This window comes from Pelobates fuscus, chromosome 7 (assembly GCF_036172605.1).
Source record: "Pelobates fuscus isolate aPelFus1 chromosome 7, aPelFus1.pri, whole genome shotgun sequence".
NCBI classification, from domain to species: domain Eukaryota; kingdom Metazoa; phylum Chordata; class Amphibia; order Anura; family Pelobatidae; genus Pelobates; species Pelobates fuscus.
In genome coordinates, this window is record NC_086323.1 from 73,833,543 (window position 1) to 73,860,710 (window position 27,168).

Below are 27,168 nucleotides of genomic sequence, written 5' to 3' on the forward strand. Positions count from 1 at the left end.
AGATAAACTCATTGTTTGTCAATAAGGGGGTCTTTTAGAAGAATTGTTCACCTCAGTTCCTTCATGATGAATGAGATTAATTTCATTTTGTTGAAGATTCAGCAATTTCATGTTAAACCAACGTGCTTGGGGAACATGTCAATAACCATGACCATAAAAAATAAACATAATAAATAAAGCAAATCCTGCTGACTATGCCAAACAATATTTTTGTGAACCCAGAAAACAAGAGAAATCTCAATGTATCCTTTCTGGTAAAATATTTTTTAAGTAAATAAAATCTAAGCAGGGAAAATGATTTACAAATAAACGATATTGATTTACCATACTGTTACATGGACATGCACAACTTGACTTACCTTCTCACCAACACCACCAGGTGATCCAATAGAACCCGGAGGACCTTGAGGACCCTGCAGAAAGAAATTCAGTCAAATGCAAAGAAATATAATGTGAGTGTTTTTTCTAAATGTACCAAAAAAAAGTATACGTACATCTGCTCCGTTAGGACCTTGAGGACCTCTTGGGCCAGGAGGACCAGGTGGACCCTGTTGAAAAATTAAGGTATTTTTGTTAATTGCTTTGAAACATGAAGCATGCATGTTGGAAAAACATATCAGACTTTGAAAGCATGAGTCAAAAATAGAACATGAAAACTCAATTGCACAACATTAGTACCTTAATGTAATTGTATATCATATAATATTGTATAATAAAATAATGCTGAAAACAATAATAATAATAATAATAATTAGAAGGCACAACAAGGCACACTACAGACCTATGACAGGGTAAAACAGTCCCTCATTAATAACCCAATTTCTAATAATATATTAGATTGCATGATTAGCACACAAAATCATAAGGAATATCTGAAATTTAATATAATGATATTCTCACAGGTGCCATATTAACTTTAATATACCACTGAATGTGTTTGTTCTAAGGATTGTTCAAAATCACGAGTAACACAAACCTTTTACACATGTCTTTCAAGTACAAATCATAATCTTACCATAGGACCAACGTCACCATTCTCTCCTTTTTCACCTGGTGGTCCAGGAAGCCCCTACAAAAATAAAGAACATAAGGTTATCTTGAAATATAAAATAGGTAAAACAGTACAGTATCAACATGTATATATTGGTAAACATATGTACAAAAAAAGCACAGTTAATAATATTTAATTTGCAAACAATTTTCTTTTTTATGCATATGCATTTGAGAAAATATAGGTATGTACCTTAAAGTACATATGAACCCAGGCCACTTCATATCATCAAAGTGGTCTGGGTCTACTGTCCCTGTCATTTGAATAATAATAATAATAATAATAATAATAATAATAATAATAATAATAATAATAACTCTGCAGTTGAAAACATTGCATTTTTAGAGAAACTGTCTACCAGACAACCACTAGAGGTACTTCCTGCTGTTTTACAGAGTTCAACTCTGTGAAATGACACTGGATGTCCTCATGATGTGCATGAGAATGTCCAGCGTCTAGCAAAACCCCATAGGAAAGCATTGATTCAATGCTTTTCTATGGGAAGTCTAATGCCCATTAGGTTCCCCATTGTGATGATGTCAGAGGAGGCGGAGATGGAGGTCCCTCAGAGCTGGAATCGGGTAAATGTAAGTGTTTAAAGGGTTTTTAACCCTTTGATTTTCACAGGGTGTGGATGGGGGGCAGAGAGACACTATAGTGTTAGCTTTATATTCCGGACACTACAGTGTTCCTACATGCAGTTATACCAGTTATGTCTTGCTTAATTAAAATGTTGATTATATAAAAAAATTAAGTAAAAACAATTACTAGAAAAAGTCAAAAGCTTTTTTTTATCCTCTGCTCAGATTATGAAACATGAAGGCTGATTCCTGTAGTGAGTAACACACTTGTTCTATTCAACAGATAGAATGGGTTTAACATAGGGCTCCTTGAGATATTATTAGCATTTTTTTCCAAAGCATAATACATATATGTGCTACTTATGATGCTGATAACTCATCATCTCTTTGTTTAATAAAATATGACAAATGGAGAATTAAAACAAGTTATTTTACTCTACTTTAATAAGTCTATTTTTACTGTGTTTAAGCATGTCAAAATATATCATCTTAATCTGTACTTTTCTCTTCTCAGCCTCCAGCTTAGAGTCAGAGGTACATATCACCAGGGCTGTGCTTTGCTCCTGTACCTAGTCAGCACTCAACGGCTCATATACTGGACAGTAATGGGTACCTGCTGATGTGCCCAATTTCATAGCTAATCTTCTTCTGTTCCATTTTCCCCATGTGTCCTGCAAAGGTCATCTCTTAACTCTCTACTCTTACTTCCCTGTATATTTTTCCAGGAAACCGTACAATTTTATTCACGTTACAAGTTCATCTTTATACCGATAATCAAATTTAGATATCTTCTCCTAATTGTTCACTTTCTCTCAACATTGCCAGTTGCATCTCTTCAATACCCTCTTGGATGTCTTACTGCTAATCATAACTGAAGCGTTACAATTTAAAATATTGTATTCCCCTTCCAATGTCCTTCCCATTGTCTAAACTTTTTCATTGTATAGATGGCATTATTACATCTCAAGATAACTATGTAAAGGTCCCTGATAATTATCACACTCTCCCATCCCTCATATTCCTTAGATCACAACTTTAAAAACATAGGTCAAAACTGTCCATCTTTCTCACACAAATTAAATTTCACTCCTGTATCATCTCCCATTTTGGCTACTATCAACATCTTATCTTCTTATAACAACAAAAGAACTCCAATCTTTAAAATATGCTACTCCATAATACATCTTATTCAATCATTATACCTCATTTGCTGCACTCTAAATCCTGCGGATAGAGTGACACCAGATTTTCACTCAGTCATCTTTATCCCACGAAATTTTAAATCTGCCACCCATGTCGGGAGGGAAAGTATACACTCCTTTTCACTCCTTTTCTTCATAATGAAGCTGTCTTATGTCTAAACCTAAAGTTCTTCATCTCCCTTATTAACTCTCCCTCTGCCACGGAGAATACTTTATCTAAGCTGTCCCATGCCGAGTATGGACATTTCATCTCTGTCCCTCACTTCTAAATATTCCTTATTTTTTTACTATATAACCAGTTTTCACCCATGATATTTGTTTTTTACACACTCTTATCTTTACCCAATGTCTCATCAAGCTTGCAAACTGAATTGTGTCAAGGCGTAACCCAGTTTTGTTACACATTACTCACATACTGTATCCTCTGCTGCAGAATCTGTTATCGCTATATCAGTATATGATAATAAAATCACATTAAAAAAACATCAAGAGTCATTTAAGGGATTACAACCTAAAAAGTCAGGATGAAACATGCACCTGCCTGCTTTCTGGATAAGATGCATTGTTTTACCCAGCGTTGCAAAAAGTAGAAACATATTTAAATCTATATTTTAGGTAACTCATGCTATAATAGAACACGGTATTTTAGTTTTATTAATTTAGTAATAATCTTTGACCCTGATTAAGTGATTTAATATTTTTGGATAAACATTTAAAATAAAATATTTAAAACTTTAAGATATCAAAAAAGCCATCATATATAAAAAATATATATCAATATATCAAACAATTTAAAATATAACATGTTTTTCAAAATCTTAAATCATTTTTGCATTTTATCCAAAAATATTAAATAAAGGCCTATGTTAGATAATAATTGGAGCATTCAATAATCTCCCTCTTGATCACATTGCTATACCTAGAAAAAAAAATTGTGGAGACTGGCTCCACTAGAATATTGCTAGATTACTGTTAGAGCTGAGTGCTCATGTCAGGGTCTCGATAAATTGGACTTAATTAAATACAAACATGAATCATTGGAACAAGGCAGTAATGTGGACCTGGAGTCCAAGTATCATGAATGGCCTGGTAAATCAAACTGAAAGTAAATGGAGGAGAGCACCTCCATCTGTATATATGAAACACCTACTTATCCATGCCAGGGTTACACTTCAATTTAAATAAAGAGCTACTGAGATCTGTATACTGCACTTCTAGGGTGAGAAGTTTTAATAATTTATACCCTGCTGAAATAGACTTCTATGTGAAGCTGCTCCCAAGAAATGGAATATCCTATCGTCACACTCTATCCCACGCTTAACCTTACTCCGACTGCAAGCTTGTTTGAGCAGGGTCGTCATCAACTAGTGTTCCTGTAACATTTTGTAATTGTCTCATTGTCTGCGAAATAAGTTGGCACTGTATAAATTCTAAAATATTAATAATAATAATAATAACCCCCATGATAACTTCAGTTATTTGAAGTGGTTATGGTGGTAAAAATCTGTATGTGTGGTTTTTCTCCTATGAAAATCCTGTGATTGGACCGTGCATTTGGCTGCAGTGATTTTAGGAGTGGGTGTGGAAAGCAGTGCCGGGAGCTTCACCCAGTGCTGGATTCCAAGTGAGTGAAACTTTCTTTTGAAGGTTTGCTGTAAATCGTAGGAGAAGATAATTAATAGTACCCTATGGGGCATTTTAAATAAAAAAAAGTACCCCCCCCCCCCAAAAAAAAAAAAAATGGGTGGAGTAACCCTTAAATGTAGTGGAGGGGGCAGAAAGATATTATTATTTCTATTTACTATTATTCTACATTTTTATTAGGAGCAGACACCTGACATATAAGACAAGTTCTGCCAGGCTACTAAGGGGGAGTGTGTGGTGCTCCCTCAGGTAACTTAGGGGAGAGGATGCTGGGAAAGAGAACTTTGCTGCACACCCCTCTAGTTAGCTAGCATTTCAGGATCACATTGTATACTTGGCTGTGCAGCATCAGCTTGCGCCTGGCTATACTTTCATTCAAATTCCTAGGGAGTATCAATAGCACAACGCACATAGGTAGCAACATACCAGCCAGACGCAGAATTGAGGCAGGACACCCCCATTTCTCTGTTAGTGTACTGATAGCTTTGTCTTGAGCTCAATCCCTAGGGTGGTTCTGTATAGAACTATGAATTGCTTATCTCACATATATCTCTATCATGCCCCTAACAGAGTGCGTATATGTGTTATACACAGGGCAGCGTGTGTATCTGTATTAAATACAAACCAGGCTGCGTATCTGTGTTATGCAGGAACCAGGTTACATATTTCTACTATACACAGGGCAGCCTGTGTATCTGCATTATACACAGATTAGCGTCTGAATCTGCATCATGTATGTACTGTACATGTGTATTTAAAGGAAGTAATTTGTTTATATGTGTAGCATGTGTATGTGTTTTATAGAGAGAGCAGTGTAAATATACCATTTATATGCTGTGCAGACAGTGTGCATGTTTATTTTAAAGAGAGCAACGTGTTTATGCGTGTTATATACATGCTAGTATGTTTAAGTGTAATCTATACACTGCATTGTATGTATTCTATACAGTGCAGTGTGTTTAGCAGTACTATATACAGTACTATATACAGGGTGGCATTTACAAGAACAAAGTACAGTGCAGAAGTATGTTAATCTGCACCATACAGTGTTAGTCTGGAGAAATAACCATACTGCAGCAGGGTTTTGCTGTATATCTATACAGGTGACAATTATGAAGAACAATTATACAAGTTATAGTTTCTGATGTGTGCGAAGGAAGCTAGTCTAGCAGATGTATATGCAGAAAAAGCAGGTAACCTGCTCATAATTATCTGCTTCAGAACTCTGGCATGCAGCTACCCAGTTTCTCATGTATATATACATATTAAAACATTTAGTTTTTCCTTACAATGAGACCTTCCCGACAAGCATATTTGTCACTGACATATGAAAGAAAGGCAACGTAGATGCAGCACGCGCCTCTCTCTCCCAGATCAGCAAAATCAGTAAGTTGGCATGCTGAGCACAGTGTCAATTGAATAACCTCTGCCAGCTGGCACCACAATTATTACTGAGCTGATGGCCCATTCATTCAGTCTGCCAGTATCACTGACTGAGGCACTGCCAGAATGATACCCTCAGATCTGGGCTCTGCCATCTCTTATGCATATGTTTCTTCTGCTAAGGGCACATGGCACCTTCTGCGTTATTTTAACATCTTCCTCTGGTGCATAGATGCCAGCGAATAAAAATAGTACACTGTGTATAAATAGAAAAGCTTACATACTGTCAGAGTAACAGAATCAGTGATTCGAGCAATTTGTATTTTAAATAAATCTTACACATTGAATATAATGGGTAATCCTTATTAATGTGATAGTGTGACATTAAAAATGTAATTCTATATATAAAGGGCATCACTTACTTGGAGACCAATTGGACCAGGAGGACCGGGGAAACCACGAGGTCCTTCATCACCCTTCTGTCCAAACATGCCTTGCTGACCTCTTGGACCAGGCTCTCCATCTGAACCCTGAAATTGTGGATACATTTTTAAGTTAACTATAAGTATATATATCACATTCTAAAAGAAACGTGACAATCTTAATTTATGGAATGAAGTATTATTTAAACTATGGCTGAATAATTGTGGTATAAGTAGTATATTATGGAGCAAGATAAAGGTTTAAGTGATATTGTGAGCAGCATATTATGGAGACTGATAAAGGCTCCAGACTGGAAAATGTAGGTGAAGTCAATGTGATATGTACTATAGTCAACCATGCACAATGGGAGATAAGTTACTTGAGCTACTTGAGCCATCTGTGAAGAATAGTTGACTACTGTATAGAAATAGCAATAAAAATAATGCTTATCCCCAAGAAACATGTCTGAGGAAGGAGAGAGATAGATCATGGGTACAGTGGGGTATACGAGTAGAATTCCAATGCTGACCAATTTTTATTCAACTAATGTCAATAACCGGCAATCATTCTGGCAGTAGCTTTACATTTGTTTTTGGCAAATACAATAAAAATAGTGGCATGTATTCATTTAGAATAGTATAGTTGAGAATTGACAAATAAACTGTATAATTTAGGCTGAAGTAGCTGTATTTAGGTACAATTCCCAGTATGGTGAATAAACTCCATATACGTAAACGTCTATGGGCAAACACAACTTCATCCAGAGCAAATATTGTTCTTTTACATTAATATAAGTCTATGTGTAAACTGTAAATTAGTCCTGGTGAAATTATGTATTTTATCGAAGAAAGCCCGTGGAGGAATGTGTATTCATCCTGCTAAGAGGGTGCATTCTATTAATGAAAGTCAATGATACTAATGCCAAAAAACAACGTAGTAAAGGTAACACAAGAAGGGGGGAGAGTCAGCGCTAGATAACAGAATGGGGGGCAGCAATCCAAAAAGGGCTGGATGTACTCTACATTGATAATGTTATACTGAATAATTTGTAATCATTTCAGTTACTTTTCCAATCTTTAAACCGTGAAAATATGTTGCTTAGAACATTTGTTGATTCAAACAAATTTTTAGAATGTCAGAATAATTTCATGTTATGGTCAATTGCCCATTGGTAATGAAAATCAGAATTGAACTGTGTGACGGTCTTGTATGGTACATTGGGTAAATAGTGGCACTGGAATGTAATTTTGTGGTATATGAAAGCCACGGTCTTTATGGCAAACAAAAGGATCATCAGAATAGCTTCGTAGTGTGGAAGCATCACTTGGTATGACATAGGGTAATTTCAAAACATTTTAGGAAAGTTATACCCTAGGTGGGAGATGAAGCTTCCCTTTCTTTTATAATGCCTAAAACGATTAAGAGTAGATTACTTAAAGGGACACTATAGTCACCTGAAGAACTTTAGCTTAATGAAGCAGTTTTGGTGTATAGAGCATGCCCCTGCAGCCTCACTGCTCAATCCTCTGCCATTTAGGAGTTAAATCCCTTTGTTTATGAACCCTAGTCACACCTCCCTGCATGTGACTTGCACAGCCTTCCATATACACTTCCTGTAAAGAGAGCCCTATTTAGGCTTTCTTTATTGCAAATTCTGTTTAATTAAGATTTTCTTATCCCCTGCTATGTTAATAGCTTGCTAGACCCTGCAAGAGCCTCCTGTATGTGATTAAAGTTCAATTTAGATATTGAGATACAATGATTTAAGGTAAATGACATCTGTTTGAAAGTGAAACCAGTTTTTTTTTTTCATGCAGGCTCTGTCAATCATAGCCAGGAGAGGTGTGGCTAGGGCTGCATACACAGAAACAAAGTGATTTAACTCCTAAATGACAGTGAATTGAGCAGTGAAATTGCAGGGGATTGATCTGTACACTAAACCTGCTTTATTTAGGTGACTATAGTGTTCCTTTAATATTTTAATTTTTATCTATAATTTTATTCTGGGTAGTGAATGCATAAATAACAGGTTCTTTCATAGAAATGCATGAATGAGATTGTATATTGTATATTGAACGCCCTATATGCCTATGACTTACAAGAAACTGTACAGCCAGCAGTTATCATAGCTCCTCTTGTAATGTACATGTTAGAAGTTACACTGTTTTTACACTAGCATTACTTATTTTAGTCTACAATTTTCTACTGGCTAATATCATAGACGCTATTACTTACTGCTGGACCCGGTGCTCCAACTGGACCCTGCAGACCTCCTGGTCCTGGTGGACCCTAAATAAAAACAAAATTTGTGTCCCATTACATTTGGTAGGAATTACTATAACATAATTTTTTAAACAAGGCTTGATTCTGAAAGCAAATGTTACAAAGCAGTCTTTATCATTTCAGTGTGCCAGTTTATAAAAAAAACAATGCCTTGCATTGAAAACTGATTTACAAAATTTAGACCAAAATAATAAAGATAGAAAACAGCAGAACTGGGGAATTTACCTAGTTTAGTTATTTTAGGCTAATAATATAGGTCAAGCACTTTCTGGGCACAAACTAAATAGGAGTACAATTTTTTTATCATAAACTATTGTCTGGCAATATGTAACAATGGTATTAAGAGAAAGCAATAAACTAACCCTTTCTGTATCTACATCATTTTGTATTTTTTTTTTTTTTTTTTACAAGAGACGACAAAAGCTATTCTGTTTTTAAATACAAGGTTATCCATATCAGAGACAGATTATTTTTAACATTTTTACATTCTTTCTGTGAGAAGGTAGAACAAATATTGTATTTTGGGTTATGCACTTACCTGTTCTCCCTTATCTCCTTTTCCTCCCTTCTGACCAGGCTCTCCGATTTCACCCTGAAAATGAAGCATAAGGTGAAGATTGGAAGTTAGTGAATGTTGTGCCCATTCACAAGAAAGGTAGTAGGGAGGAGTCAGGCAACTATAGGCCAGTACGCCTTACATCAGTAGTGGGGAAAGTAATGGAAACCATGTCAAAGGATAGGATTGTTGAACATCTAAAATCACATGGATTTCAAGATCAGAGACAACATGGGTTTACTTCAGGGAGATCATGCCCAACTAATCATATTGATTTTTTTGATTGGGTAACACAAATAAGAGATCAGGGTGGTGCAGTAGACATTGCTTACCTAGATTTCAGTAAGGCTTTTGACACTGTTGTACATAGAAGGCTTATCAATAAATTGCAATCTTTAAGTTTGGGCTTGTCACCAGTGGGGTACCTCAGGGATCTGTACTTGGACCCATTCTCTTTAATATTTTTATTAGTGATATTGCAGAAAGTCTTGATGGTAAGGTATGTCTTTTTGCTGATGATACTAAGATATGTAACAGGGTTGATGTTCCAGGAGGGATAAGCCAAATGGCAAATGATTTAGGTAAACTAAAAAAATAGTCAGAGTTGTGGCAACTGACATTTAATGTGGATAAGGGCAAGATATTACCCCTAATCCCATCTTGGACGTAAAAACCCAAGGGCAGAGTACAGAATATTTGATAGAGTCCTAACCTCAACATCTGAGGAAAGGGATTTAGGGGTAAATATTTCTGATGACTTAAAGGTAGGCAGACAATGTAATAGAGCGGCAGGAAATTCTAGCAGAATGCTTAGTTGTATAGGGAGAGGTATTAGCAGTAGAAAGAGGGAAGTGCTCATGCCATTGTACAGAACACTGGTGAGACCTCACTTGGAGTATTGTACGCAGTACTGGAGATCGTATCTTCAGAAGGATATTGATACTTGAGAGAGAGTTCAGAGAAGGGCTACTAAACTGGTTCATGGATTGCAGGGTAAAACTTACCAGGAAAGGTTAAAGGAGCTTAACATGTATAGCTTGGAGGAAAGACAAGACGGGGGGATATCATAGAAACATTTCAATACATAAAGGGAATCAACACAGTAAAGGAGGAGACTATATTTAAAAGGAGAAAAACTACCACAACAAGAGGACATAGTCTTAAATTAGAGGGACAAAGGTTTATAAATAATATCAGGAAGTATTACTTTACTGACAGGGTAGTGGATGCATGGAATAGCCTTCCAGCTGAAGTGGTATAGGTTAACACAGTAAAGGAGTTTAAGCATGCATGGCATAGGCATAAGGCTATCCTAACTATAAGATAAGGCCAGGGACTAATGAAAGTATTTTGAAAATTGGGCAGACTAGATGGGCCGAATGGTTCTTATCTGCCGTCACATTCTATGTTTCTATGTAAGATCTCAGTGGATTTTCCATACATTTGTGTGAATGTCATAATCAGAATGCAGATGGGATTAGAAACATTGATTGCCCTTCATATCTTGACAGTTTAATCCTAGCTTTCAATAGCATGGTACTCCCTGGGATTTACAGCAAACTCTCTTGAACGTTTAAATAGATGAGAAGTAAGAAGATAAGTGAGGATGGGGTGAGCAGAGAAAGATTACTAATCAGAGAACACACGGGTTGGCCCAGATATGGAGAAAACTGACCTAATATTTAGGAGAATGTAACAAAACAAGTATTATGAATTGAAAGTGTGAGGCAAAAGCAGCCACTAGCCTTTACGGACAAACACAGACATAGAAAGACACCGTTTCCATGAAACATCCATGCATTATTTATGAGGCATTTACATTAAATTTGTTTATGATATATGATTGCTACTCAATACGGTTAAAAACATTATGTACACAACGATATAACAACTTATTTTACTGAAGCTAAATGGTTAAAAACAGTTTGCCTAAAAAGTTTTTTTGTTTTTTTTTCCCAAACAGATGTATTTAAAAAGGGGTAGATGTTTTTTATGGCAAACAATGGTATACATGGCTATACTAGTTATGGGCTTACAAAGATTAACAACTTGTCAAACTAAGCAGAAATGTGATTGCCTTTTTGAAGTCAAGAAGGATTTTTTTTTTCTTCTTAAAGCACAATTGGAAAGTGGTTTTTTGAGTTTGTGTTTGACTCGACCGATGTATTTGAATGTGTAAAACTGGACGATTATATAAGAACTTTTAAAATGGCAGGGTATATAGGAAATCTGTAACACCTGCTCTCTCCAATACTTACAGTTCCATATATCACCAACGTTTTCACTTTTTGACAATGGACAATTTAGGCCACTATGTTTTGCTTTGCAATTCTTTACGTATACGGTTACATGACTAATGAGCATGGACAGGACATGTTGCTCAAATGATCAGATTTCTATGTAGTTTCATTCACTGAGTAAATGTGTGTGTTGCACAGAATAAACCAGTGTGTGTTAATGCTGTTGGGGTAGTCTGTATTCCTAATGTATCTTTGATCTCCACTATTATTAAGTCTTTATTTGAATTTCGATTTGATTAATCCTTGACACCTGCTATAATTTCCACTCTCACACAAGAACTAGTGGATTCACTCTCAATCCCCACACCACAAATACCCCAAACTTATGTAGTCTGATGCATGTTGTACTCCTATAGCCAGATTATGTGGCTTTCTACAGTCTACTCAATGATTCCTACAAAGAGGCACTAAAAGTGGTCCTTGCTTTTGTGGTTTTGCTACACCCCTTCATATTTTGACGTAGTGACCCCGTTTGATTTTGGCATTGATGTTTGTATGTCCATGTTTGCACAATTTATTCAACACAAACAAGGATGTATGGTTACCGAATGCCTTAAGAGTGCAGTATCTGGAGAATTTTAAATACGCAACAATTTCCTACTTGAAATAAGTATGATCACATCATAAATTCATTATTTTATGTTGTGTTCGCACCTTGTCACCATCTTCACCTGGTGGACCCTGAGGACCTGCAGGCCCTGGAAGTCCAACTGGTCCTTGAACACCATCACGTCCAGCTGGTCCCTGAGGTCCTTTTTCACCCTGTATTGAGATAATAAATGACCATAAATGTTTTTACATATACTTATTAAATTAAAATTAAAATGTTTATTTGTATTAAGTGAACAGCATCAGCCAGATGTCCATTTTGGAAAATACAATATGGAGAATTCCAGGGATAGCCTGACAATTACATATAAGGAATTGTGTATAAATCTGCTGACTCAAAAATTGGATAGCCTTGCTTGAATTCCATATCAGCTTTTAATGGTTACAGGACAAATCAATGTATCTCTCTGTGCTTCGCAGTCTACAAGTAATGTGTCATCTATAACATAAGTGGTTACATATAAAGCAAATGTGTATATTGACAGCAGCTATAACAAATTTTAGAACTGCCACAAATACTCTCTGTGGGGATCAATAAGTATTAAAGTTCTAAAATGTGTTACAGAAGGGGAAAGGGGTTAATGGGTCATTGTGTAATTGTATAATTTACTATGCTGAAAGCACAAGTGATGTTTTACTTGTTGTTTTTTATTCTACATTGTATAATGATGAGCCTATAACTTTCCCAGTTTTGAGGGCAACAGTAAAGGGGATCAATAGTAAAAACAATTACTGTGTTTTTAAGATCATTGAATTTTAATAAAAGAAAAGAGAAATCTGTATGTATCATATCCATTATAATGGCAAAGATATATGTTTCTGCTACAACTGTTATGCGATGGGTGTATTGCAAATACATGAGAACTGCCTAAATATATTCTGCAGGTCTTGAAAGGCACAAATGACTTCATATAGTATAGCAAACATAAATCATCTGACGAAAATATATATTTTTTTATTATAGCAAATCTATTTTTAATAAAGAATGTAGGTTCTCATACACAAGTGAACAGCACACAGCTCTCATCACAAAAATTAAATCAACAATTTCCCACTTTACCATCATGCATAGGTTGTGTGTTATGGCTTATTGTCTACCCATAAGCCATATTAAAGCATGCTCTGTGAGTGTTATGTACTGGCTTCTCCATAATAACCAGAAATGATCTACCCCCATACATTGGGGGTGTCTTGAGACATCTAACACTTTTGGACAGACATATGTTGGAATGTGCATTTTAATGTAATTTGTTAATGGAAAACTGTCCTTCTTTATTATTATTATTATTATTATAAAAAAAAGAAAATATAAGATTGTGTGTATCACAGCCTCTGTGTGGGATATTTTCTAATAGATTTGCCTTTGGTTTCAAACAAATCAAGATACATCAAAGCTTTGGATGACTCGCGATTCGTTCCACAACTCCCAAACGCAAAATTGACATATCACAAAACAAAATGGGCAATTTATGAGCCATTTCATTTGTTTCATGATTTGGTGTTTGTGGCGAAAGTAACTTCGCCACTGCTTCTTGGAGGGGCCTGCTTGCCAGCCTCTTGCCCCAGGACTGTAGCCCCTGTGATAAACCTTGGTTAAAGACACTGTTTGTGCCTTTTGTACTTATATGGTTTGATATATGGGGCTTACCGAACAGATTAGACTAATGCTGTCCGTATAGCGAACGAACTGTTGAATGGACCGACCACCCAGAACAGTCGTGAGCTGCTTATTACCCTTAATGACCTTGCCAACCGCAATGTTCTAAATGGTTAGCTGGGTAGACGTCGTTCAAATGTGCTAACACATGGCGGTGGCCATCTTTAGCCGCGAACACATACAGCTGTGTTTGGTTGTTGAGTGCATGGAACTTTAATTGGACACTCGATGGAGCAAACACCAATGGGACTTCCACCTCCAGTTATGCTCGGTTGGATTCATACAAACTGAATGGCGTTCGGTGGGAGCATACTCCCGAACAAGATACACTTGGTGAGCGTTTGCACGAACAGTCCATTCATTAGTTTTAATGAAAGAGACCGACCACTGGAAGCTGGATCCTGGGTCCAGTGTTGGTGGAGGACTGCGAGACCCCAACCAAGCTGTAATGCTAGAAGTGGGGACTACAGTGCTGATGGTGTCTGGTGGAGTGCTTCGAGTACTGGGTAAGCACCAGGAGCATCGATTGGTGGAGGCACCCAGTCGAGGGGCCAGGCGGTCCACCACAGTGTTCTGTCTATTGCACCAGAAAAAGAGGGAGGTAATGAAGAAGAAGCCTGCCTGTCCTTCTGCTTTCCCTAATGTGTGCACCCCCCCCCTTTATTCCAAATCTGTGTTCCCTGCCTATGCCACTAGCATCCCCCATTAACTGTGGTTATGCCTGCTTCCCATAACTCAAATTCTCATGTCCCAGCTACATTTACTGATTTGTGATTTATTTTGTTATGTGAGAGACAGTTTATTTGATTTCAGTATGCTTCAGTGCCACTGCTTGTGCTTTGCAAATTGCAGTACTCACATTTGGCATTACAAAAATGGCTGATGTTGCCTAGCCATTAGGATCAGCAATATTATAACCATTTTTGTATTGCAGTACACTAATACATTTTAAGTTCAATTTGGTTTGTACAAATCGTCCTTACTGAAATGCCACATGGACAAAACTAAGTTCATTATAAACAAATATATTCAGATGAATCAATCCAGACAAACCAAGTTTTGTTGCTGTGTACAAGTCTTTTTTCTACTGCATACATATTATTTTCAATAATAGGCACATTTGAGTACTATTTTTGTACTAAAAAGGCACATAGATAGGTCCTCTTCAGATATGGTTAATCTGTAACCCTCAATATATCAGCCTTAAATCCATATGGTTGATACACCGGGGCTAAAGCCATGTGCACATATTTGACTATGATTTTAATGAGATTTTGGTGTCTAGGTTTTGAAATGTCACCTTTAAAATGTATCATATCCTACCCAGACATGCCAATCCCTATGCATATTATGTTAAACCTTTGAAGTTACTAACCGGTGCTCCCTTCTCTCCAGCAGGTCCTGGTGGGCCTTGTGGACCTGGTCTTCCTGGTAATCCAATGGGACCAGCAGTGCCTGCTGCACCTCTTTCTCCTGCAGATCCCTGCAGTAAAGAATACACAAGTCTATCAGGCATATGCCAAGTAGTCAACATGCATAGAAACCCAATGGTATTATAAACAAGTGAAGCAACTTAACAACCTCTACAACAAGTGCAAGCAACATTTTGAAGGAGTTTTATACTAAAAAAAAAAAAATCTCTAAATGCTAGGATCTCCCACTATATTTTAAGAATTTTAAATATGGTCTTCTGTTGCAGCATTAAACAAACAGACGTTGTTTTAGTTTAAGAAACTATATTGTTTGGCCATAGTGGATGTCTTTCTGAAAAAGGTAAAAAAAAAACAATGTCCCTACAACATAGGCATGCACTATTTCCTTATTTGACATAAACTTTCAATTATGATCTTAGCTTACAGTTCAGAGTTCACATTTGAATGCTAACTTACTGGAATATTGTTTCTTATAATTCCACAATTATATATATTTTTATTGCATGGTATTCCAGAATTAAACTACATGGTACATTTATTTAAAGAGGCTCTGAAGTAAAATCTCTGTGAATAGAGTGCAAGCTCACAGAGTTCAGATTCATCTGCTTTGACAGCTTTAAGAGTCATTTAAGGAATTTTCCAGCTTACTTCCAAATAACTGTATTAGGACAAAGCCTAGAGATTACTACTATTTACGATACCTTATAAAGCCACTAACACAGTTCTTCTGTTGAAGACTGATATATACCAAAATGATTTGATCTGGAAAAGGGATGTTATCAGCAGGGATTATAAGAAGAGATGCTATTAATATGTCTACTTACGATTGGACCAGGTGGACCTTGAGGACCTTCTCCACCCTTTAAGCCGGCTGCTCCCTGAAATATACAAAGAGAGTAGTGTAAAAAAAAGTTACAAATAATGCAAACAAGCCAAATTGTACTCACCAATTTGAAAAAAAAAAAATAGGTATGGATTCCATAATGACTAGAAATTCAGTAAAAATTATGTTCAAAGATATAAAGATCCATCAACAGACATAAGTGTGGGTCAGGAATACATCAATGTGTTATGATATTTGCTAAGGTTATTGTGCTAGGAATGGCAAACTTTCAGAATACTGAATTATCAAGTAGGAAGCCAAACATCTATAAAGGCTATCATTGATAAGTACAATTTTTTCAGCAACTGGCAAAATAGTGTTATAGATATGAGTTCAAGAATTGATAAATCTTCACTGTAAGATAATGTTCTGACATTTTCAGTAGAATCAGGATACCAGAAACCAAGGTTAGTATCAGTTCACTTTATTATGAAGCTTGTTAAGGTTTTTGTATTAAGAATGAAACACTCTAAGAGACTGAAATTGAAGGTGGGAGCCTGAACATTAATATTTGTGAAACTATCATTGATGCTTACAATATAATAAAAATGATTCACTGCCATTTTCTCACAGCTGTTAAAAAGGTGTTATGTTTAAGAATTGACAGACCTCTACTGTTTCCCTGTTCTCGTGAACATCATTTACAAACCTAACCGCCATCCTGCTCCCAATTACATACCTGCCTATTGATAAGTAGGTCCATACCCTACCTTCTTCTCTTTGAACAAATGTTCTATTTCTGCTTTTAATACTTTGTTTAAAAGGTCCCATATTTCTGCAACTCACTCCCACATGATCTCCCATTTGTGCTTTGCCTCATTATTTTAAACAATTCATCAAAACTAATCTCCCTAAATAGTCTTACTGTATTTTACACTCATATCCCTGCAATATCCAATTTCAAACCATCATTTTACCTTATCAAACCTGTACCTTCCCATTTACGCTAGTTTTATTCTTTATGAGCTGAATCATTCTTGTTACAATAAATATCACTGTATTTCAAAGATTTTGAACTGGATAATTTCACTCCAGATCTGGTACTGCATTTTGTATGGTTGTGTTTGTGGTATATCAGCTAATAATCTGACAAAATATTAAGCTAACTTTGATTTTTTTTTATTTTTTTTATAATGTAAACCTTTATACATCCTCATATATTGATGTTGTTAATTAAAATGTAAAGAAAATTGCACATTCATGAAAACAGTCAATTGTGATAAGAAAATTAGTACCCTTGATATATATTAACTTTTGTCCACTAAGCAAAAATGTAAATATATATTGAGATATTTGTGCACAAAGCACATGCTAGGTACGCTTAAGGACAACCTAATGGGGGTTGAATTGAGGATTGAGCTAACCATCACTCATTTAGCTTCCAATCTGGACTCTCTTAGGTCACTGTGAGTTCTCATTATCTGGTTAAAAATAAAAAGCTTGAAAATCTTGATTCTCATTTGCCCTGAGTGTGAATTGGCTTTGATGTTAAACATGAAAGAACTGATTTGTAATTGATATGTTTTTGTTTTTTTAGCATTTGATTCATAAGGGTAATAGTTTAAAAAGTATACCTGTCTTATGCTATGGGAATCACTATGGAGTGACCACTGCAGAAAGCCTGATTTAGCTGAAATAACCACAGTTCAAAGAAAATGCTTTGCTTAAAAAAAGAGACTGAGTTACAATCTCAGTCATGCTTAACACACAAATCAAATCTTTCTAGATATAACTTATTTTATACATTCCCATAGCTTTGGATTTCAACTTTTACCTGAGCTCCAGGTAGACCTCTTTCTCCAGCAAATCCACGAAGACCTGGTGGGCCATCTTTTCCAGCGACACCTTGGGGACCAGGATCTCCCTGTACAGAGATATGAGATTAATTTTACATATTTAGGTTTGAATGGAATAAATTAAATGTCATCATTTTGACGCAGTTAATTAAAATATGTAATACTGCCATGCACATTGAATTAACATGTATGGGTGTAGCACCACCCAAATGGATTATTGAGTCCTTAAAACCTATTGGGAATGTGTAATCTTGACAAAGGACAGTAGGCAAGGGTTATCCAAGATTTCTGCTGTGATTGTATATCCTATAACATAATCACTGACAAAGTCAGAAATTGTCTAAATTAAACATTTAGTAAAGGAAGAGCATTATCTCTGTGTGTGTGTGTGTGTGTGTGTGTGTGTGTGTGTGATCTTGTCACCATAATTTAATTGATTTGTAAATAATAGGCTCTGTGTAGCATGTGTGATATTTTGTAAATTACCTTTGCACCCTCTTTTCCAGCTGATCCAGGCAATCCTTGCTCTCCAGGTGGACCTGGGGGTCCTGGATGACCTCTTTCTCCAATAGGACCAGTCTCTCCAGTAGGACCCTTTACAAACACATATACATATTAGAAAAGAAGTTACAAGTAGGGAAAGCTACCAAATGTCATGCTGTGATATGAGGAAAATGTTGAGAAAAACGTGTTGAGATGATGAGGATTTGGTGAGATGTGGAAGGTTTAAAGGGTTACTAAAACTATCATAACCCCTGGTGCCATGCCTAGTAATGGGGCAAACCATTTTACAATGGTCCTGTTTCACTGAAGTAAGATTTATGACAGCTGACCTCTGCAGGCCTGTTGAAACTGGATACCTATCCTGGCACTCATTCATTGACTGAAAGTGTATTTCTGTGCATCAAAATTTGCAAAGATTTGATATTAGCCATCCCAGAACTCTAGTTCTGCTGATGACATCCCATTGATGCTTCTATGGTTGGAGTTATACCTTCAGAAGCAGAGGAATTAATCTATGTATGTTCAGCATTTCAAAGTTAAATGCTGCACGTACAGACCCCAGGCACCACATCACAGCCGGCACAGTGTCTGGAATAACCCATGAAGGAGATAAGTGGGAGAACAAAGAAAGTTATAATTAAATCATTGAGACTGGGGAAATAGATACATCATATGGTATAATATGAATGGGGAAACAAAATCATTGTGAAACAGATAACTAAAATAAAAACTAAAGTCATGGTTTTAGTGATGAAGAAAGCTCTATTAACCCCTTAACCCCTTAAGGACACATGACATGTGTGACATGTCATGATTCCCTTTTATTCCAGAAGTTTGGTCCTTAAGGGGTTAAGGACACAACTTCTGGAATTAAAGGGAATCATGATGGAATATTTCCGTCATGTGTACTTAAGGGGTTAAAGACAGAGAGATAATAAAAATAAAAATAAAGAAAAGGTTTGAAGGGGACAACAATATAACTATGGTGTGAACAATACAAAAATAAACATGCATAGTGGGGTTCCTGGGAGCTAAGGACAATGAAGAGATACATTAGAAGAAGAAATCACCAATAAAGAGATGGGTTGAAGATGGTTAAGTCAAATGGTGAAGGTAAAGTACATATTGAGAGCTAAGATCAAGAACTGAAGATGTAAAAATAAAGAAATGGTTGGAAAATGAAAAATAAGATGATGAAAATTTTAAGAAAAAAACTATAGAAATCATAAGAAATTATAGAAATTATTACTATTATTATTATTATAACATTTAGAAACATTGAATTACAAAAAAAATAAGTATTTATTCACCTGAGGACCAACCACACCTCCAGGACCTGGGGGTCCAGTTTTGCCTTGGAATCCCTACAACATGAAAGATATAATTAAACACTGGATATGGTAAGACGTATAATACCAAATCTCTATGAAGGGATGATAACAGTGTAAGAACGATGGTATCAAGTATCCCCTTCTCATTAATGAAAGTAAAATAATAGTGATAACACCCTTTAAGGATCCCTTATGTTTTGAAGATCAATGCTAGCCTCAATACAATTACTATGTGTATGCATTATTTTACCTTTACCCTAATTTACATCTTATGAGAGTTTCCTAGTTTATTGATATGTGCTAGGAGACCACTATAGAATTCCTGGAAGGCCCAATAGAAGGATTCTAGTGTGGAACGTATATATTCTTCTCTACTTACCGAATCTCCAACAAAGTTAAAATGCGTACTAAAAAGCTGAAGCATTTCTAGCGTGTGCCAAGCGGCGTTAACACTTTCAGTATGGCTCACAGTGCAGCTCAATGCATGATAGCATTAAAGAAAAATAAATAAATCAACAGAAGCATTTCATCCGCCTGGAAACAAGAGGTGAGGTTATAATAGCATGGGGATGGAGAACATTACCAGTTGATGGATGATGTCTGCGAGAGGAGGGTGCAGCTACTCAGCGTTAGAAAGCAATCAAACTGAATCAGTTAATTGGACAAAGCATAATGAAGAAGTGGAGGACCATTTCTTATCATATCGGATAAGATTAGCATTGCACACATGATGCCACAACTTCCATTAAATCTAACAGAGTAAATACTTATACCCGTCAATAAAAGACACTTGCCTACGTCAGCTAGCAAAACCATTGCCTCCCATCAAAATGTTATATGATGAGAAATACATTTAACCCTTTAAGTGCAATAATGTTGCTAAAAGCCCATTTGTTAATCTGAAATAAAAATATATATATAGCACCTTTTTTATTTCTGTTTTTGGTGCAATTATTTTAGAATTTTTCATTATAAATGTTGGGATCATCTTTTCTCAGTATAGTAGGGCAACACTTGCATAACTAATTAGACCTGTCCCCTGTCTCTTCTGTAAAATAAAATAACCTATATTGAATGTGTTACATAAAAGAAGATGCCTGGATGCATAGCTAGCACTTAAATTAAGGGACAAAAAAATGTGCTTATAGACAGCTTTTTAGGGAAGCTTAAAAATTATTTAGCAAAATTGTCTTTTTTTTTTCGTTTAAATTTCATAATGCCGGTAGAATATAAACACCTGACCATTATGTGGACACATTGCCACATAGTGTAAGTAAAGTTGCCTGGATAAAAAAAAAGGATGCACAGTTATTTGTTAGCCTCTAAGACTCCAGTACAGAGTGGGAGGTAAAGCAACACTTACAGGCTCTCTACGTCATAGAGTGGGACTGTTTTTTTTCTTTTAGGTTAAAATCAACACTATAGGTAAGGGGTAATCAGCGCTTTTATATTAAACATATTTAGTTTTCCATTGCAAACTAAATCTAATATGGATTCTAACACATGGTGTGATAGAATACTTTTAAGAAGAGTATGCAATTATATTATTAAACAATGCTTGGCTTGGGTTGCAAATCAGTTGATACTAACCAGATATAAATAATGATGGGCAGCATAAAATATGACATTAATTAATTAATTAATTTATCGTTATGGGTTACCAGAACCAATCAATGTGAATAAATAATTCTAGAACTTTGTAAACTTTTTGAATCCCTAGATAACACATTTCTTATGCCAACTGGTATATTGTAAAATTCACGTAAATACAATATTAAATGGCTAATTTGGCAATTCTACATGCGCAGGATTCAGTCTTAATGCTACACTCTTCCTCAGGGGGTGATCTATCATTGTAATAATAGTTCTAAAGTCTCATGAGGTATCAGCTTTTCATAAAGCTAAGTTCTTGAATGTATACAGGATGATAATTATCTTGCAAAGCTGCGATGGTGGACATTATGTAGCCACAGGAGAGATAATTGATAGACTAGCTTCACACAGAGGCTATAACCATCTCGAACGCTATCATTTTATATATATAGAGAACAACCTGAGTTTCCTAAATTGTTATACTAAAAACTGCATGTCCAACAGAGTAACAAACAAATGGCAATAGCTTAACAATTTAAATTTCAGAAAAGGTCAACAAGACTTTTTGGTCTACACACCCTCGCACTAAAAATGCTGAAATGGTCATAGCAATTTGCTCTATTTGTATAGGTATTCTTTCTGCTCCATGTAGGGAATGATAATGCAATAATTACCTTGCGCTCATTCGCAATTGTATGACTATTGTTGTGAAGCATTCAAGGCAATTTACTCTCAATGAACTACAACACTTTGAATGCTCAGCCAGCCTTCTGGGTGAAAAAGTCAACAGCACTATGTGTAGATACAATTCACACTTCCTACTTCAGCCCCATCAATTTGTGTGAATAAGTCAAATTAAGATTTTAAGTGCAACATACCCGCAGCCTCTCTGTCTCTCTCCCTGTCCCTGTCACTCTCTCTCTAGTTATAATATATAAGTATTGTATAGTTTATTGTCTATCCAATGTCAATCCTCAGAAACCTATTAACTGGCAGCACAGACTGACAGCAAGATCTTCTACAAACACCTAACAAAGTGGCTGAATACTGACTAAGGTACCCGTGATAAAATATTTTAACCAACGGTATGAAATCTAGCATTATGGTGGCTGAGGATTATAATGCTGCAATTCAGCAACACGTCTTACCATAGCTAACTGGTTCTGCTAGAAGGGCTTTCACTGCAATTAGTCTCTGTTAACGATCTATGCAAACAAGAAATATATCCTAGAAGACTGTTTATACATTAAACAGTCAAACCTCTCTGTCAAACCTCTGGTTTCTTTAGCACTTCGACTTCCATACTCTCTTGTGAACATTGGAGGCTGCCTGAGGAATAAGGGAGTTGTAATGCAATAGTTTCAAAAAGTCTGCAGTCAAAGATGAGTGATCGGTTTGTGCAAGTTCTGATATTAGTGATAACATGTATTTCAAAAAACAATAAAGAAATGGGAAAAGCGATCATTTGAGTTACAGATAACCAAACAGGCTGTTTTGTTCCTTCTGCCTTTACAGTCAAATATGCATCATACTGAAAAGTGAGTACCCCTAATATGTCCCATTCATTTACCATAAAATAATGTAAATGAACAGATTTAATAGGGGCATTAATGATTTAACAATTTATTTCACTTGTGTAACAATGCTCCATACTGTTGATGGAAAATATGTGCCTTGTGAAGAAATCAAGTGAGCTGTAGACTTCTCACTCATTCCAAACTGGTTTGGACAAAGCTAATTTTCTCACTGTGCACAAATCTAGTAGAATATATTTAGGACTTTTTAAAAACAGCCAATTTGATGACCCAGATTGTGATCTTCCCAAACGTCTTCATGTTTTCCGGACAGAACTGCAGATGCTGTACTCATCACTGCCTGACCATTTCTACTTGCTACAAATGAAACCAATTAAACATCCATTTAAGGGAAAATAATGATTAAACAAAATCTTTATGGTGATTATCCTTAAGAAACCTGAAAAGGAAGCGTGCTTTTAAAGCAGCACAAGCACATTGTCATCAATCAATGGCAAGCCTATGGTTAGTGGCATTTAAATGAAAATGGGAATAGAGTGCACATAGAAGGTAGCTGTAAAAGAAATCACGCACATAGGTTTATTTGTAAAATTATGCAGCAGGTCTAATAGCTGTGAATGATGCAGATGCTTTGGAGAATTGGTAAAAAAAAAAATGTTGTTGTTGAGCAATACTAATTTATAGAATTGGTGTAAAGTGACAAAGCTTGACACACACTGTGATCTACAATCCTGTCATCAGTAATAAACTACCCATCAATTGTTTTTTCCTACAGCAGACTAATGCATATTTTGTTTTGAATTATATTTCTGCAGAGTCATATATCCGCAGAAATCAATGGTACTTTTTTTCTCCCATGCTACCCATACCTGGAACTCCTCTGGAAGCAAGTGTAAAGAGAATAGTGAGTTGGCCCAATAGTTGCCAAGTTTGCTATCATGATATATACACACACACACACATATATATATATATATATATATATATATATATATATATTTTTTTTTTTGTAAAGGCTTACTGTTTAGTGACTAACATAAAAAGAGTATGTTTTTCTCATCATTATAGAACTGAAATTTAAAGAATATGCACATATACAATTAAATCAATAGCCAATTAAATCAATAAATACACCAGTCTGCAATAGGAAAAAATATATGATAAGTAAATTCTTACAGAATTTGGGGAAAATAACTTGCATATTTCATAATGACTCCATTCAATATAGTATTATTTATTGTGTATGGTGTTGCTTTGTGTCTCATCATGGAATAACTGAAAATGGCAAGGTAGAAACTTAAAAGGAATATAATAATGAGACACCCCAATAACCAGATACCTAACAACAGAGACATATGTCGTAGGATTATAGATATTAAATGACAGCTGCCACCTCAAACATATTTTTAAGTATAATAAGCCTTTTATCAAGTTTTGAAAAGATGTATTTGATACATTTAGTATATGATAGGATCCTTCAGCCATATACACGCACCTTGGGTCGGACAGTGTTCGAAAACCACCAGTTAGTCTCTATGGTCTTTCCCCACTTCTGTGCAGGGAGGCAAGCGAGGAAGACCATAGAGACTAACTGTTCAATTCAAACACTATTGGACTATTTGCATATGCTTAATTTCAAATGTCTTTCCTCTGACAACTTGATGAAAGGATTTTTATATGAAAAAATAGTTTTGAGGGGACAGTTGTTCCCTAAAATATATAGGGCCGAGTTACTGAGGTATGAAATGGCAGTACACCAATGTTCTTCTACGCAACTTTATTTTAAAGCTGGTATATCAGCTGCATAGAATAACATAGGATTGTACACTGTACTGAGCTTTCACCTCAATAAATCAACCTTTTATGCTACATCACTTGCCAAGTGGAATATAAAGAAGAGCAGCTATAAATCAGCCAATCAGAGTTTCTATACATCTGTACACTGTAAATAAGGAAACTAGGCACATATGATTTGAAACATTTGGTTGGCTGATTGCTATCACTCTCCTTTGGCACATTAGGTCAAATATACAGCAGTCTGACACTCGCTCCACTGAGTTCAAGTGTGTGCTTCTTTCCACAAACAAATCCAGCCAGGTACAGAAACACAGCTCTACCATAACTGCTGGAGGGTCTTCCCTTACCCGGGCAGAAATGTTTGGAAAAAGTAGCGATCAGAGGATAGACGAGTGTGAGGCTGCTGTCAGAAATGTAAGTAGTCTGTGTACGTACTGTTTCTCCACGTTGTCCAGGGTGGCCAGGCAATCCATCCTTTCCAGGTGGTCCCTAGAAAAAGAGCAGAAGAGTTGTAAGATTTCATTGTCAATGCTTTTGGAAAACCAGCCTCCCCCACCTTTTTTTTGGCAAAACCAACCCTGACAAAACAAATCATCCTAAGATTGTGAGATAACTCTGATAGATACTTACAGGGGGACCCTTTGGTCCTGAGAACCCAACTGGGCCCTGTGGTCCTTGAGGTCCCTTGAATCAAAAAGGAGAAGGGATTTATTGATTAATGGGAAAACTTTGAAAGAAACAACTGTAGTGTACAATGGTTACCTTTAACAAATAGTACAAATAAATATGATGTTCCATAAATGTGTTGTATTTTTCTCCAATTGACATTTTTCACAATGATAATTACATGTGCTATTGAACCCAAGAAAAACTAAAAGGACAAATGCAAGCAAACAATTGATCTCATGAAATTCCTTTACAATATATTTGTATAAACATTTGTTTAAGAAAAAGTTTAGGTATAATTTGAAAGCGAGCTGATCATTTTCATATATCAGTGAGTTGCTATAATCACTTCAAAATCCACATTTAAACACAGCTTTAACTTTTACTATGCTATTCCCATCTGCCTTGCTGATTAACACCGAACTTGTGTATGGAGTCATTCATTTACAATGCATCACTGGGAGCTGTGTAAATAATTACAATTTACAGCATTGTAATAGAGGCTTTCGATTATGAAGACAAAGATAATCTCTTCAGTAGCATAGGGAACTATAAGACATTGCAAAACAATATATATCATTTTGGGAAAAGCAATGAATTTTGTTCCTTTCACATCATGGCAGAAATTCATTGAATTCAATATGTGAATGCCTGGAGCAAAAGAGAGGTAACATGGCAGCAAAGGTGATAGATTGTAAGCTCATGAGCTTAAAATGTACTTAATTTGTTTGTTTCTATCTATTTAAATACATTTCATCAATCCTTTTACTTGATGTATGCAGACATAACAAACACATTGTTGACACTACTTAGAATGAAATGTTGCCACAATCTGATGAATATCATGAAAAATAGAAATCATCAAGCAAGTGCTACAAGATCAGTGCACGGTCTACCTAGTGTCATAACTTGGAAAATTAGGTGATGCCAATGACAATAATTATGTAAAAAAAAAACAGATAAATAAAACTAACAAACACAATTGGGGAGATTTGTCAAAGTGTTCTGGTATGAGGTACTAAAAGTTGGGCAATCACCATGGAAACCACTTAAACCAGCAGGCACATTGCATTGCTGACTCCGTCACTTTTATATTTTAAAACAAAACACTTTGATAAATTTCTCCTAGTCTGAGGTTTGAGAGATAGCAATGTAGGAGTAACGCCAAGGAGTATTGTAAATGCATGGAACAAATTTTCCGTAGGGGTGGTAAAGACTTGGGGCTCTTATACAATCTTGTCTCTACCTATTACTGGCCAGCTGCTACTCTCTAAAATTCCTGTTGTTACGTTTAGAGAGCAGTGGATGCTTACAGACTGTGAACATTCCAAAATAATGACAGAGAGTTAACCACTTCTACTACTGGAAGCCAGTGACTAAGGAGAGGGTGATGGCTCCTGTTATTCTGTGTGGTAGCTGCTACCTTTTACTTAGTGACTGGTTTCTGACTGGTTTACAACTCTGTCATTAAGCATTATTGGCTGCTGATAAACCAAAAAATACCTTGTAGAAAAAAGATTAACAACTAAATGCCTATACACGATATTGGAACAAAAACATCTTGTCCAATCTTGCCACTGGTATTTACTAGCTAGCCCCTAATTATCTGCTGCTACTTTCACACAGGGTAAAAAGTGCATGGTCAGGTGTGTGTTTTTGTGGTCTGTGATCAAGTCACTAATATGAGAATGATTGGATCTTTACTGCCAGTTGGTTTAAGTGAAAAGGTACAAAAATGTAGCAGCATGTTTGTACACCTGGTGGTAATTTACAGTCATTACAAGCTACCAACTGTTGCTAATAGTGGCAGCTTACAGTAGCTATTCACTGACAGAATTGTAAATGAACCCTAGAAGCGTTCAAGGCACCTTCAAAAGAAGAATTGTGCTTTTTAGATTATAAATGGACAGGCCAAGTGGACCAGGCAGCTTGTATCTTCTG

The 27,168-nt window shown here is 36.0% G+C and overlaps 1 protein-coding gene across 6 annotated transcripts in view; it reads right to left on the reverse strand.

The window, feature by feature from the left end:
* COL11A1 (collagen type XI alpha 1 chain) overlaps nucleotides 1-27,168 on the reverse strand; it is a 188,536-nt gene that overhangs the window by 31,930 nt on the left and 129,438 nt on the right. For all 6 annotated transcript variants that reach the window (XM_063426068.1, XM_063426069.1, XM_063426067.1 and 3 more), the window contains 14 exons: nucleotides 25,192-25,245; nucleotides 24,997-25,050; nucleotides 19,616-19,669; nucleotides 18,288-18,395; nucleotides 17,780-17,869; nucleotides 15,947-16,000; nucleotides 15,065-15,172; nucleotides 12,078-12,185; nucleotides 9,106-9,159; nucleotides 8,520-8,573; nucleotides 6,284-6,391; nucleotides 1,016-1,069; nucleotides 495-548; nucleotides 360-413 (listed from right to left, as the gene is read on the reverse strand). In XM_063426068.1, coding sequence (XP_063282138.1) covers nucleotides 360-413; nucleotides 495-548; nucleotides 1,016-1,069; nucleotides 6,284-6,391; nucleotides 8,520-8,573; nucleotides 9,106-9,159; nucleotides 12,078-12,185; nucleotides 15,065-15,172; nucleotides 15,947-16,000; nucleotides 17,780-17,869; nucleotides 18,288-18,395; nucleotides 19,616-19,669; nucleotides 24,997-25,050; nucleotides 25,192-25,245 — 1,008 coding nt within the window. The remainder of the gene's footprint in view (nucleotides 1-359; nucleotides 414-494; nucleotides 549-1,015; nucleotides 1,070-6,283; nucleotides 6,392-8,519; nucleotides 8,574-9,105; nucleotides 9,160-12,077; nucleotides 12,186-15,064; nucleotides 15,173-15,946; nucleotides 16,001-17,779; nucleotides 17,870-18,287; nucleotides 18,396-19,615; nucleotides 19,670-24,996; nucleotides 25,051-25,191; nucleotides 25,246-27,168) is intronic.